At 38.4% G+C, this 16,110-nt stretch overlaps 1 protein-coding gene across 8 annotated transcripts in view; it reads right to left on the reverse strand.

Moving 5' to 3' along the window:
- rapgef6 (Rap guanine nucleotide exchange factor (GEF) 6) overlaps positions 1 to 16,110 on the reverse strand; it is a 145,091-nt gene that overhangs the window by 93,419 nt on the left and 35,562 nt on the right. For 7 of the 8 annotated variants that reach the window (XM_008426850.2, XM_008426849.2, XM_008426867.2 and 4 more), the window contains 2 exons: positions 13,639 to 13,722; positions 1,943 to 2,012 (listed from right to left, as the gene is read on the reverse strand). In XM_008426850.2, coding sequence (XP_008425072.1) covers positions 1,943 to 2,012; positions 13,639 to 13,722 — 154 coding nt within the window. Of the gene's footprint in view, positions 1 to 1,942; positions 2,013 to 9,806; positions 10,077 to 13,638; positions 13,723 to 16,110 lie in introns of those variants that run through there. The other variant, XM_008426868.2, reaches the window with a different exon arrangement.

The following is a 16,110-nucleotide window of genomic DNA, read 5'->3' on the forward strand; positions in this document are numbered from 1 at the left end:
GATGGATGTACAGACGGATGGATGGATGGATGGACAGATGGACGGACAAACGGATGGATGGATGGATGGACGGACGGATGGATGGACGGACGAACGGATGGATGGATGGAGGGATGTACAGACGGATGGATGGATGGACGGACGGACAAACAGACGGATGGATGGATGGACGGCAGCGGGTCGTGGGGTAAATGCAGTGGAAGGTCAACCAAAGGTAAAAACAAATCTCTGTTTTCAACTTTGGTTCTTCTCTCCCGGGTTTTTGCAGGAAGTGTTTCTGTTTTTTATGTGAGCAGGTGAAAATGTTTTATTTTTATTTAGCCCAGTTCTCGGTAGCGGTGTAACTTATCGCCTCGTTTACAGAAACACTGCCAGATTTTTTTAATAATGCGATTTTATTTGAAGATCTCATTTAATTGAACCTGAAAGCTAAAAGTCAAAACACTGAGTCTGTGACATATTTTGGCGTTGAGCGTTTTTAAAAAGAAGATTTCCTTTCATTTTAAAGACAATCTGAGAAAATATTCGAGGGAAATAAAATATATATGGAAAATAAAACAAACTTCTAAGTTTTGCTGCTGGTTAAATGGTTTTCCTGTAACGATGAGTTGTTTCTACCCGATTAGTACTTTTAACAGCGCATACACAAGGATGATTGACAGCACTAAGACCCGCCTCCTGGCTCTAACTGGTTCTCTGGTGCATTTCTTCAGATGGTGATAGTAGCTTTTCACAGATCATCTGCCTCATAAAGTATCACGATATGGTGATGGTTTTAACAAATATGTAAAAAAATCTTTATAAAAGTTAATTATTGTAGCTTTAAACATTTAAGATGAGTAGATTTATTCAACTTTAATGTACAGTACATTCATTATTTGGTTTATTTCAACCAGATCCTTTATTACATTCTGTATTTTAAATATCTGAATATTTGGATTGTTTGTTTTTATCATTACATAAGTGTAATTAGTCAGGTGATGTTTTGTTTTTATGCTAAAACACTTTTGCAGAGTGCTGCTTCAGCACATTTCTGAAAATCTCAAGCTGTACCTTTGGCACTAAGTATTAAACTCACAATGTTTTTGAAACATTTGGCTAAAATTGTCCAAGTCTGTGTCAGATAGTCTAACTCTATTTGTTTCATTTTCAGTGAAAGTGTTTTCCAGTAACAAGGGGGAGTTTTCCCAGTCGACACAAACGGTTTTATGAAATAAAGCAGCAGGGCTGTAAAAGGGACAATGAAAATGTTGCAAATGATTACCTCAGATTTAAATAAACAGAATGACGTCGTAATAAGAACGGTTTCATCATGTTTCCCATGACTTAATCCTCAGACATAACATCAACGACGACTTCCTAAAAATTAAAGCCTCCATTTACTTTCAAACGTCACAGAGCTCTTTGTTCTGACGGTTAAAGGACGATTTCAAATGAGCTTTAATGGAAACTAAGCATTCTGGGAAATGATTCCCACTCCTGTGTTTTTCTTCTTGCAGATTTTTAAGCACTAATCTAAAAACCTGTAGCTTAATCAACTCTTGGATATTTGACAAAATGAATAAAAAGTTAAAACAACTTACTGCTGTAAGTTTATCTTTCACAAACTCACACATTTAGGTTCAAAATCTAAACCTCGCTACTTTTATTTGACTTAAACATTAGAAGACAGTAGACACAACTAAATGCCGTAGATCTGACAGGAAAGCCTGCAAATTGCAAGTCTATACAAGCATATTTGAACAACAACAGTCTGAAAACGTGAAGCACTATCCTTATATATTGTAGCAAGATGGGGGAGGCAGATGGAGAAACAGAGAGAGATAAAACAGAAGGATTCAAGAGAGAAAAAATGCAAACATCAAATAAAGATGAAAACCCGGACTGATATCAAAGAGCAGGACAGGAGGGATGAAAGAGAGCGAGCGGCATCGATACCCACCACAATCATTTCTGATGGCTCCAAAGTGATGCATTCACAGCCCCGCCTGCCCCCCAGCTGCTTGCCAAAGCTGCAGAGAACAGAGACACACAGAAATACGTAAGCATAAAATAAAACCAGACGATCTGCTCACGCTGACCAGAGGCCAGATGCGTTCAATCGCAGGCGCCCACCCACAGACCTGCGCCAACATTAGGGCCCTTAAATTACCGTCATTACCAAATCGTTACGCTGAGGCAGCTTTAAGCGTAAATGATCCTGATATATACCTGCTGGATATCTTCAACTAAACATGGTGCATTTGTTGGGAGTAAAGTACATGTGTTTGTGTCAAACTCGAGGCCAAATCTGGCCCGCCGTAGCTTTTTACGTGCCCCAAATTACTTCAATAAGTCCCTTCAGCTTTTCACAAATCTGCAGAAACAGTCCGACATGCTTCTAGAGAAAAACGTCGAGCATCTGACTTCAAAGTGCAAACGTGTCGAACTGGAAGCGTCAGACGCTTTTTTGGAACGCGGGAGAGAAAAAAAAAAATAAAAAATCACAAAATTCTGGAGGAAAAGCTGTTTATTTTAACAGTTTAATTGGTTTTATCAATATATTGTGGCACAGCCGGCCTTTGAAGAGCATTCAGATTTTTAATACGGCCCAAAACCAAACTGCGTTTGACATCCCTGGTTTATCTGAGCTCAGATTTAACAACAGCTGAGGGGTAAATTAGACCAGGTTTTAGATTCTGATGTCATTTTTGAGACCAAGTCGTACTGAAAAAGATGAAGTGAATTTATTGTTCTGCCGCCTCGTTGCCATTGTTATGGTTTTTATGTTATGCATGTTTGCTGCAACAGGAATGTGGACTAAGGACATTTATGGAGAACATTTAGTGCTGCGTGTGACCAACTGCAGACAAGAAGTCTGGAAAAAGACCAAACAGACAAAATAAGCCAGATAAGCACGCACATAAATATAAGACTCATTCAGAGATCTACTGCCAAAGCAAGATATAAAAAACAATCCAACATTCAATTGTTTTGCACTAATTAAAGGTGCATGAATACGTTTGCATTGTACACCAGAAAATGCATTCCACCAACCAGTCTTTCTAAATCAATTTTTTCAAAAATAAATCATGTGAAAACAGAGTTTGACCTTTTTAAGACCACGCAAATGCATATTGATCCACCAGAACTCCTATTGTTTTACAGCAAGAAACACAGTTTCAGTCTTTTCTCAGAAAAAGGAAGTGAACGCCTGCTCTACATAAATGCTAGCAAACAAAAACATACAGCCATTTTTAATCTGCTTCATGTAAAAACGTGCAGATTGAAAGATGATCCTCTGCGAGTATCTCGCTCCTCTGGGATTGGAGAAGCGCTGATTCAGCATCGCCTGCGGTTTGGATCTCATCGTAGAAACTCGCGTCAGATCTCTTAATGCTTAACTAAACTCTTAAAGATAAGTCAGCGGATCTCTCCGCGTTTCAAACCTCTGCTTTGACCATCCTACTGGTGATCACCGTTTCCAGTCCAACTGACTAAAACCTCTAACTGGCTCTTCTTTGGAAACAGTGAATCCACTAGACGTCTCCCTTCTCCCGTTATATTTCTGGCTTTGGTTCCCTTTTGCCGCATCTCATTTTGCATTCTCTTTCATTCCGAGTGGAAAAACAACATTTCCTCTCATCCTGAACCGCAGCTTCTGAACAGCAGAGACTTTGCTCAAAGTCACGATCTTGATTCAAAGACTAATCTGTCCTCATTAAAATAGAGAATCAGAAAAATCCTGAACTAAGAGAGGCGTTTTACTTGGACACAATTTTCAATGTCAAAATAATTAAAGCGTCAAAATAAAGGAGGAATAAAGAAATCGGTCTCTACTGTGCTTTGCTAAAGCTGAAATTAAAGCTTTGGGAAGCTGACCTTTGACCTAAGCGAGGCCCTTATTGATGTTCTGCTGCCTCCTACACACAAACTAATTAATTTTAATGGAAAAAAATATTTTAAAATAGTTTTTAATTACATTTTAATAATATTAAATTAATATTTAATTAAAAATAATTAAATATTAATAAAAATTTTAAATAAAGTAACATTTTTACATTAATGTGTAAAAATCATTTTGCTTTTCTAAAAGTTACATCCTGCAGCTTTAAAATGAGCGTTTTTTTTTTCCCCCTTTGCTTCCAGCCCATTTATCTTGGTGATGCTTTAATCAGCTGCTCTTGCCTCCCTCCTCTGGGCTCACATGTCGGCTGCAGAAAACGTTCCTGAAGGTGCAAAGGGTTCGCTGGCGTCCAGCATCGAGGCCCTCAGGGCACCAAGGCTGCAGCGCCGTCACCAAACAGAGAAGATGAGCTCATTCCTCAGAAACTCTCAAAGCTGCTCAGATGACACATAAACTTATGCTTATAAGGTACAACTTTTTATTCTATGGTGCAAAATGGACACAAGTGAAAATCACTGAAAAAAAGAGAACAGAAACCCAACTTATGTTACATGAAATCCAATTACTTTAGTCAAACTTTATTTATTTACGTTTGTTTAACATGACAACTTAATAAACTTACTAGCAGCAAATTAACCACATTTCTTTTTAAGTTGGATCACCTGTTTTCTTTTTTCAGTGTGTATTAAAAATGTAATTCTGGTCAGGAGTAAATCAGGAAAGCCCCGCATTTATTACCACTTAATAAAAACGGGCATGTCGCACCAGGTGCACAAGACAAGAAAAATTTTTATAAATGATGTTTAACACTGGAACTGGAAGACATTTTAATGTCCCAGATAAAGAAAGAAAAGAACAAATTAATTAATTCTGAAGTCTCTGTAAAAAAATGCTCTTCAAAAAAAGGTTTGCACCAGACTGAAAGCTTTAATCATCCAGTTTATGGGAGAAAAGAGGGAAAAGAGGAAAACAATAAACATTATTCGAGTTATTTGGTTCTGGTTTAGTGCAATTCAATTACTTTCTTACGCAGGGACAGAAAATATGACATTTCTTTATAAAAAATAAATTTTTTATTTCATTCTAAAAAAAAAAACAAGGTAATGACCAATGATTATTGAAAATTGGCGTGAATTCTCAATTTTGAGGAATTAATAAAAGTCCAAAATGGGGTAAAAATTGGATCCAAGATGGCTGACTTCCTGTTTGATAAGGAAGTCCAGTGGAGCTCTGCAACTTTACCAAATTTAAGGTTAACGTTCAAAGCACATGGTGCAAATCTTACAAAAATCTTAGGCAGTTTGGCGACATTTTGTTTTGCTAAAAATAATAATAAAGTTCAGTTTGATCTGTCAATAATAGATCAAAGCTGATCAAGAAAAAACACAGCAGACTGGTCTGTCTCTATGTTAATTTGGGTTTTGCGAAAAAGACGTTTAAAGCATATTTTAAAGAAATATAATGGGGAAAAAAGTGTAAAAATATCCAAATTCAGTAGCCGGGAGGCAGTGAAAGCTCTCAGGCAGGTCAGCCCAACTCTGACAGATCTCTCTACCCTCCAGTGAGGCGAGACGCCTGGTTCCCGTCTGGCCTAAACAAAGCCTGCCAAGGCAGTCTCTTCACTTTCCCTCTGTCTGTGTGTGAATGAGACAGAAGCACAGCCAGCTACAATAAAGGGAAACCCTGAAGAGCTGCAATTTTCAGGCTTCTTTACTTTCTGTGTAACCACTGTTTGCTCAATCATTTCTCATTTTTCCTCGAGTTACTGCATGCCCATGGTGGTAGAAGAATAAACACATTTAAGCCAAATATTGGTGACAGACAGTGTGTGTGTGTGTGTGTGTGTGTGTGTGTGTGTGTGTGTGTGTGTGTGTGTGTGTGTGTGTGTGTGTGTGTGTGTGTATACACATGAGTTTGCCCCATAACCAAAGCTACTGCCATGCCTGAACTGAAACATGACTCCCGTCTCCTGTCAGCTTGTCCAAATTTGTCTGTAGTTGAACGTCTACATCCAGAAAATCACCAAACTTCAGTCTTAAGCAACATGAGGGAAAAAAAACATAATTTAAAGCTTCATGCACTGAATGACACACATTTGAACAAGAAAAGGACACAAAGTTTCTCTTTTAGGTCATTTTGATGACAAAACATTAAAGCACAACCATTTTTGTTTGCTCAATTTAGTAAGTTGAAGTTTATACAGCTTAATGTTTTTGGATGCCAGTTGAACACAACCTGACATTATTGAGATTAAAAAAAGATTTATGCGTCTTGGTCAGGTCTTTGTTTGGTAAAATCTATATTAAAGCAAAAGTGAACTTAAAAAAGGCAACTTAAGCTACTTCAAATAAGTCACTTTTTTCTTCTGATTATAAATGGCTCTTCTGTAGCAGTCTGTATTACAGCAAATAGGAAGAAGCCTCTGACTAAAGACATTTTTTTAATATTATTCTCATGAAGAAAATGGTTGAGTTTGTCCGTAATTTTTATTTTATGTAAAATCCATCTTTGCGCCATCATATACAGACACAGAACCTGCATTTTATGAAAATGTGGCAGCTAGCATTTAGCTACTTTCATCATCTATAAAAAACAAAACATTTCTTTCACTCTACCTTGAAAATATTCAAGCCATGTTGACCGACTGTGGAAGAACCTGACCTGATGCTTTGCGAGGAATATTTTGTTCTTCAAGCCAATTTCAAAATCAATCAACATCACTGTGATTATTATTTTATCAATCATCATCTGGGTGATGAAAATCTCTCCCCACATCGGTGAGAATTTGTCTGTCGCCTTTCAGCAGGTGATGATTCGCCTCTCCTCCCTCCCTGAAGAAACAAGCTGCTGGCAGACGGAGGAACAGGTTCAGATTTGGTCCAGTGGCAGCTGCTGGGCTTTGGGCAACAAACCATGACAGCCAGCGACTCACTGCGGCCACACACACACACACACACCCACGTACACACACACACATATACACACACACACACACACACACTAAAGCTTGAGGCCACCACCGATGTGTCCACCAAGTCTCAGACATTATTAAACAACTTTTCCAAACAGACAAAAATTTAAATATGTTTTGTTGGTTTATTTTCACATTTTCTCTGTTTTTTTCTAGACATTTTCTGAGACTCTGCCTATTTTATATCTACAATGGCCATAATTTACTGTTGCTAAAATCCCTTTGAAGTTTTGCATCCACAATAAATATTATTATTGGGGGAAAAAAGAGTGCAGCTTTATTTGTGCACATTTTTCCTACCACTTCGGCCGGTTTGCCCTATTGGCAGAGCGTCAGAGCTTCTGACATCGTGGCTTTTTCTTAAAGTTATGAAATCTTCCAGGTTTAAGACTAAATTTTGAGTTTTCATTAGCTGTAGGGCAAAACCATCAAAAAGAAGAGTGATAAGGGGTGCTGTGGTGGTCCAGGGGCAAAGCACACCCTATGTATTGAGGCTTTAGTCCTCATGCCGGTGGTTGCAGGTTCGATTCCCGGCCTGGTGACATTTGCCACATGTCTTCCCTCTTATAACCCTCCTTCCTGTCAAACTATCTTCAAATAAAGGCCACTAGAGCCAACAAAACCTTAAAAAAAATAAAATTAACAGAGATAAGTGCTTGAAACATGTCAGTCAGTGAGTTTTTAAATCTCTAAAATAAATTCACTTGTTGATTATAAACATAATGCCAATGGTATTAGGAACTTCACATTATTTCCCATTGGTTTATTCCCAACTCTGCTGAAACTATGCAGCGCCACATAACTTTGTCACTCAAAAGAAGAGAAATTAGTCTAATAAGTTGTATTTTTCTTATTAAAACCACAGTAATATGTGAATTATAAACGTTAAAAGCCGCTTTTGCTTCAAACTTTACAGAAAGTAGAGCAAAGTTTAAACTCTTTATTGTTTTACGAAAAGGCCGGCGTGTCTGTTCAGCCGTCACTGAAATGAATGAGAACATTTTCTTCATGCTAAACCGCTATCAGTGAACCATCCACATTCTTCAAATTCTGAGCATTTGAAGAGTCCTGAAGTGACCGAAACTACTGTTACTTTGTCAACACCGCAGGGCTGAAGTGCCGAACGCAGACTTTTCATTTGTACAACACAAAGTATTCGTCTTTTTTTTATGACCAAACAAAAGGTAACACCAAGTTTATCCAAGTACTTTCACTGAAAAGCCAACTTTTCTGCACCAAATCAGCTTTTATTCTTTCTTAAACTTGGTAAATATAGCAAGAATTTTGAAAAAAAAGTGACCCAAATCATGTTCTTATAACTGAGTATAAATGTATTCGATCACCAAGAGACACTGAAAACTGTCTATGGCAGGAAAAAAAAAGTAATACATTTTAAAAAGTAGTACATTTCTCTCAAAAAAAAACTCAACAAAAAAATCTTGAGATTGTCTGAAATTTTCTACAAAATAATTGGAAATTTCTGAGTTTGAAAAGTCACAAATTTGCTACGAAAAACTGATTAATAATAGATAACTTCTACAAAAAACATTGATATTTCTGATTTTCAAAATGTCAAGTTTTTGAGAAAATGTCCAACTTTTCTAGAAAAGTTTTTAGCATAAATGCAGTCAACATTAAATTTCAGACAACTTCATTTGCTTGATTTTGAGTCGACAGTTTTGACCCAACAGTTTGACGCCACTAGAATAATAAATGCATTTCTGCTTTTCAGTTTTTACACAGACAAACTGGCAGACATTTTGTTTTAAAGAGACACTGAAGAAAACGCACCAACAGCTGCTTCTCAACCCCAAAACAAGTCCAGGTTTCAAATTCTCTTGCCATGATCGCTATTAAGTTGTAGAAGAGCAAATTTAAATGAAACCAAAAGATTCAGAAAAAAACTGGGGGCTTTAGGAAGTGAAACAGTGAAACAAACAGTTGCAAAAGTACCGTATACCTTTTTTACATTCTATTTTGTCACACACAAAAACTTTAGTCTGTCTATAAGGAGGGTTTTGTGAGATAAATCAACAAAAAGTAGAACAAAGGAAGCAAATATAGCCGCTTTATACGACTAGTGTGTGAAATTATTGCAAAAAAAATGTTCAAGCCGTCTGTGGAAATCAGTTTTTAAAGCCACTGCATTCTCACAGCATGATGCCGTCACCACCGTGTTTTACTTTGGACGTTGTGACGATGATCAGCAGAATTAGCGTTTGTTTCATCGACCAGAGAAATTTATTCTACATGATAATCATCTAAACGCCAAAATAATTAAACCAACATTCTGAGTAAAATGTAAAGTTTCAGTGGTTGATTTTTGTGTTTCTTTGATGCAAAGCAATTTAAACTGACTGACTGACTGACTGACTGACTGACTGACTGACTGACTGACTGACTGACTGACTGACTGACTGACTGACTGACTGACTGACTGACTGACTGACCCACATTGCTTCTTTCTACAGCAGTTTGCTTTTTGATACGTGGTATCAAAAAGCAAACTGAAATGGTTATGAGAAACCATTTCTATGTTTGCTCTTGTTTTTAATTTACTGCATGCGTCTATAAAAAAAACGGTTAACCAGATATGTTCCTGACAGAAACTCGTCTAGTTCCCATTTTTCATCAGCACTTCACTAACAGTAGCCACCAACTATAAATGTGTTTACTGCTGGTTGTAAAGTGGCAGAAAAAGGAGAACTACTTCTCTTGCTGATAATCAGTGCAGATAAAGAAAGACAAAAACACAGGAGTTGGTGGCGCGTTTTTAAGAGGCCCGGCGGTTTGAAGTTATCCTGCAGCGTACCGCAGGGAGTTTCCTGGCTTTCCAGCAGTTTGGACGATGGCAGGCAGGAAATGAAACATGCTGGGCGAAAGAACGAATAAAGAAAGGAAAATAAACCAGATAAAAGAAAGAAACGCAAATAATTCAAAGTTACCAACCAGCAACAGAAACGCTATGGATCCAGCTCTCTGTGCTCCCTCTGATATGAAGCATATTATCCACAACAAGGAGGGGTGAAAGTTCATCGACCAAATAATCCAAAATCAGATCCGAGTGCGGTCATGTCGAGCTCCTGAACGTCCAACACAGATGTTTTCCCAGAAAGCAGAAGTAAGAAGCTGTTAGCCTTCTGGTTCGTCTTTAACAGAGGAACGAGTGTGTTCTCTTTCTGTTCACTTCTGTCCGTCCGCTTGCTTCAACAAGGTGTGTGTCTGTGTATGAGTGTGTGTGTGAGATAGAGAGAGAGAGAGAGAAAGTGTGTGTGTGTGTGTGTGAGAGAGAGTGTGTGTAGTCTCATTTCCTGCCTGGATGTGCTTCTGGGCAGGCTGCTCAGGAACACATGGCCATCCTCTGCTCTGCCAGGGGTTCCGCATTCCTCTCTCTCTCTCTTTTGCACACACACACACACACACACACACACACACACACACACACACACACACACACACACACACACACACACACACACACTGTGCCTCTGGGCCTCTGCATGGCACCAACATTCCCACCCCTGACTCGTTTATCAACTGACCCGTGCCGGACTGACAGGCGGTCCTAAGCAGCCTGGGGGGACTGTTAGTGGACCGGCTACAGAACCTCTACAGAACCTCTACAGAACCAAAAACAACTCGTCTCCGCAGGCTGCAGAACAGCTGTGGTCGCTTCACTTCTTCCAAGTTAGAAAGTGTATTTTTTTTAGCAGTATCGTATATTAAATATATACACACACACGTTGTAGGGCTGTAGTGATACAATAATATTCTGCTCGCGATATGATATATATTGCGATATTCAGCAAACGATACAATTCGATACACTTTTGCGATTTTCTGAAAGATTTTAGCTGGACAAAATGAATCAGAGAAGTGGTGAGAAAACACGTTTCTTTTAATTGAAACAGTACAAACTGTAGCTTTCATGCATTTGTAAAGTAAATAAAGTCACAAAGTACCTGCTCTGAATAGTTTGATACCTTTTTAACACTTTACATCTGAAGGAATCTCTAAGCCTGATGACCGAATCACTCTCCCAGCGAAGCAAGCAGTGAGTGAACAAGGTGACAGTTGGATGTTACGATACTTGCAGATGAATATCGATTTTTTTCTAGGAAAGAAAATATCGATATATATCGCAAAATATAGCCCTAATATGTTGGAAATCTGATGTGAATGCTACCGCTACTTAGCATAGCTACAGATGACAGTGGATAAACGGTTTTCCTTCAAGTTGTTTCTCTGCCATTAGCATGTTTAGCAGCGAGTACATAAGGGTGACTCACAGCGCTAAGCCCCGCCTCCTGGCTCTGATTGGTTGTTTTTACTTCAGATACCAATAGCAGCTGAAGGAGGAGGTGAACAAGATTTATCATTCTACAGATTATCCCATAAACTGATACAAAATGGATTAATTTTAAATTAAATTTTAATCTAATTAAAAGTTATTTGTAATTTTCATTTTAAGTTTAATTTTAGCGCTGATAATCACTGTTCTAGTCTCTGCTACGCTGCAGCCTGTTGTCAATCAGAATCACTGTTTTCATAAAATGTATGACAAACTCAAAATTTTTATGTTTTTTTTCCCTTGCAAATCTTTGATTTCTAGATCTGAGAAACTTCCTTCTTTTTCAGTTTTTTGGCGCAGACATGCTGTCGTATGTTTTTTATGTTTGCTATATTAAATAAAAGTCATAGATGAATGAATACATTTATTTTCAGTAACAAGAACATGATTCGTCACTTTCTTTTAAAATGTTTCCTGTATTTAGCCACATTAACGACAGAATAAAAGCTGAACTGGGTGCAGCAAAGTTGGCTTTTCAGTGAAAGTCTTCGGATTAACTTGGTGTTACCTTTTGTTAAAACTTGGTTATGAAAAGACGAATACTTTGGGTTGTACAAATTAAAAATCTGGAAATGGAAATCATGTTGCAATCTTTTAATTAATTAATGACAACGTTGGTCGGTGCCGCCAAAACGGGGGAACTGATGGCGTCAAAACCTGCATTGTTTCAGCGATTTCAAACCGCTTCTGATGGGTGATTAGCCGATAAATTAGCCATAACTACCAAGCGATCATTTGACCCAGGACTGATTACACACTGCACTCTCTGATACTGAAAACAAAAGCAACAGGCTGGGCCGTTACAGCGCCCTTCACACTGAAACGCAGCTAGTCATGAATAGGCTTTTGTCATCGTCTGAATAAAAAGCTAGCTTCTTTCATTGTGTGAATAAAATATGAATAAAATCATAATCACAGAATAAGAAACTTCAGCAGAAGCGGTGAACCTTCTGCTGACATCCAGAAACGATTATCTAAAGTATCTTTTCCTTTTCCGATGGGAGCAACACAGCAGGCCAAAAATCGCAGCCTGTTTTTGAAGATACCATCAGAGTAGCCGCCGTCTCCTCCTTACGGTTTTTGGCATTGATTTCCTCTTTTTCAGTCCAACTATAAGACCAAAATAGTTTCCTATTAAGTTCTGAGTTGATTTATTTAATAAACAGGTTAAAAAAAAGTCTTGTTTGTTCAGTAATTAGCCCATCAATCACCAAACAGACGGAGGAGAAACTTCCATGTTCCAATCTCTGGCTAAACTACTTAAAATTTCAGCCAATAAATTAAAACTTAGAGAGCAAAATAGACATGAACTGTTCAGTTGGAGTGTCTGAGTCAGGCAGTGTGACGAAGCAAACCCACAATCAGAAAGAAAGAAGAGAGAACTGAAGGAGTGTGTAGCTTGGCAAAGCTCACAGACATGTTGAGGCCTCAATTAGTGCTGTAGTGTCAACTCTGCTAATCCTCTGCAACAAAGAACCTCATTCGACCTTTGACCTGCTCAAGCAGGCATAACATCAACTTTTATTTCTGTTCTTGTGACAGAAACACTCATAAGTACTGTCACTTTCACGCTAAGAAATTTAGTTTCTTAGCGTGAAAGTCCAGCTGGGGTTAAAACTGCAAAACAATACTTATGAATTTGGATAAACAAGCTGAGTTTAACAATTTGGTCTAAGCCAGGGGTGTCCACACTTAAAAAAAACACAAAAACAAAACTCTAACTAATCTCAGAAAACAAAAAGAAGAGTCTCTTGCTTTGACCTTTTGTTAAAACTCGATTATAAAATACTTTGTGTTGTTCTTCACATTTTCCTTTGTAATAACATTATTTTGATAATAATTTTAATCCGATTACAAATTAAACATCTCCATCTGCATCTCCTGGTCAAATCTGCAGTTGGGGGGCCGCACAAAACCAAGAGCCACAAAAGGCTCCCGGTCGAAGCTACAAAAACTTCACAAAGTTGTCGGTATTTTCCAGTTTAACTAACTGGAATTAAAAATATCAGAGTTTCAGATTGTGGATTAGACAACACTTGATGAATGTTAGAATAAATTTGTTCTTTGCAGCCAACATGAACATGAGACGACAAACGTGTGTAGATGTTTCCTCACAGCAGCAAAAGCAACATTTTCATGCTTTACAGCTCTGTGACGTGCCATCTCTCTTATCATCCAACAGATGAGCACACACACGCACACACACGCGCGCACACACACACACACACACACGCACACACACACACACACACACACAAAACTCATGACAAGCTGTCAAGATAGTGCAGCTTCACGTGTCATGTCAGATAAATCCTGCTTCTCTCACTATATGACACACTATCATACTGCTGTTTTCCTGGTTTTTCACCCTTGTGTGTGTGTGTGTGTGCGTGCGTGCGTGCGTGTGTGTGTGTGTGTGTGGGTACATACCAGCACCTAGCCAGGTACATGTCCTCCTTGACGAAGACAGATCCGGAGAGCAGGATGTACCAACAGGTTGCCAGGGTGTCTGGACTGGAAAAGACCGAAAGATTTATGACGTTTCTCAGGGTTCCTGCACATTTTCATGTCAAAAATGTTGAAGCGTTAATACAAAAGTTCACTCTGAATTCATTCTGGTATTTCTAAACTTTCAGGCTTTGAATGTGGAACAGACGGACGGACAGACAGACAGACGCTTTTACAAAGTGACAGCAAATACAAAATGTTTCCATATTCCTGAAGATCTGTACAATGTATACAATAAGAGACACAAAACTCAAAAACACCACACATTATTGACTCAAACTGCAGCATAAAGTAAATATGCAACAGCTTTTGCATTTGAAAGTAAAGAAAAAATTAAATAAAATATCATAATTTAGCACTGCATGTACAATCAGACTGAGTTCCAGCCTTTGATTAGGCCATTTCAAGCGCATTTTCTGGTGAAGAGGTGAATTCTTGATTCCGTCATTTAGAGTCATCAATCCAGGTCCAAAAGCAGCAGAGACTAATCTCTTTCTGAAACTCTGTTAGTTTTATGACAAATGTGCCGTTTCAGGAGAATAAATCAATAACTGATCAAATATTCAATATTCATAATGTAGAATATTCACTGAACAAAAATACAGAACCGCACAGCATTCTGGGAGAAAGATTGGAGGAATCAACTAACTCACTCGCTCTTTGGTTACCTAGCAACAACCTGCTGGGTAAAAAGAAGTCCCGCCCCCCACCTCCAACTTTGGTTACCTAGCAACAACCTGCTGGGTGACCTGAGCTGCAGCATTTCACGCATAAGAATAAAAAAACAATGGTGTGTGACTAAAACAGGAAATGTCACACCACCACTTTAGCAGCATTTCAAATATTTAAAAAACCCTAAATAATAATTTATCTGATATAAAATATGTTTTTCATTTGGCCATACCGTCCAGCTCTACGTTTCAGAAAGTTCAGCTTTTTTCTCACCAACTGACCGAATTTGTTGCGGAAAAATGTCTCATCTTGATGTTTGTGTAAGTTATACACACTGTAAAAACACAAAACCATAAGTATTTTTGGTCTAGTTTCTAGAGCAAATATCTTACTACACTTGAAATAACACAAAACTAACTCATAAGTAACTATTTTTATGTAATATTAAGGAATTAGTTTTGTTAAGAAGTTAGTTTTGTCTTATTTCAAGTTTACTAAGATATTTGCGCTAAACTGGATGAAAAAAAATCTTGGTAAGATTCGTGTTTTTTCAGGACTTTGTTGTTTTGGTTAGCACCGGTGTTCACAGCATCCGTCTTCTGTCGTGACTTTGCTTCTCGTGGTTTTTACATTTCTTCAGTTTGAAACGTGATAAATTGCTTTTCAGACCTTTTAGATGATTTCCTAACTCTGCAGGTCTGCCAGTAGCTGTGGGGTGGCTAGTGAAAGAGGGCAATTATATTTTTACATAAAGCTAATTAATTCAGTGTAAATCAGATATTAGAAAACTGATTTTTAATTGCACCAAAAGTAGAAACGTATATGTTACATTACATGCTCTGTAAGATAGCAAAGCTCCCCACGCAATCCCATTTAAAAGGTAAAAAAGATTTGCGTTTTACTCGACTTGTTGGATTTAAGTGAGGGAAACTCGATTAGCTATCAGTGCAGCTTTATTGAACAGACTTTGATCGCTTTCATCGCTGTTTTTGTGTGTGCAGCTCAAGAGTAATTGGACATGGCGGGCGCTGTGGTCGGGGTTAAGGTACTTAAGACTTGCCGCCGGTGGAGACGTGGGAGAGTATACATCACAGGAAGGGAGAGAGAGCGGGCGTGTGTGTTTATTTGGTGGTAAATTAAACTACGGAGAGTCTAATGTGATTCTAGTGAGGATGATAATGCATCAGCAGCATGAGGAGCTTCTGTCTCATCCTTTCATCTGGTGCTGTCCGCCCCGTGTCGCCCTCATTCCCTCCACATCTCGGACGCCTTCATCCCTCCTCATTCCTCCGCTCGAATCATTTGTCACCTTCCCTCCATCTTGACACAGCTATTCTCTCCTCCCTCTACCTGTTTAGCATATTCACATCTTGTTTTCTTTCCTCCTCTGCATCCTCTCCTCATATTTTGAATAAAACTCCTTCGCAGCTTCTTATTTCATACCGGCTCCTATCAACATTTTGCTAACTCTTGCTGCCACGCTTCTTATCTTGCTCCATCCTGCTGGTCATTAATCATGGTTCTGTCTGACTTTGAACAGCTTATGATGCAAAATTTGCTTCTGATGATGCAAAACCTTTAATGACACCCCCACAAAGAGCCAGGACACTGCAGGAAGAGGAGGATTATTCAAAAAGCAGCGAAAAGGCTCAGAATCTGTCAATAGGGGAAGTATTAATCATTTAATATTTTGCGGATGATGTGGTCCTGTTGGCTTCATCG

The sequence above is a fragment of the Poecilia reticulata genome, linkage group LG14, assembly GCF_000633615.1.
Source record: "Poecilia reticulata strain Guanapo linkage group LG14, Guppy_female_1.0+MT, whole genome shotgun sequence".
Taxonomy (NCBI): domain Eukaryota; kingdom Metazoa; phylum Chordata; class Actinopteri; order Cyprinodontiformes; family Poeciliidae; genus Poecilia; species Poecilia reticulata.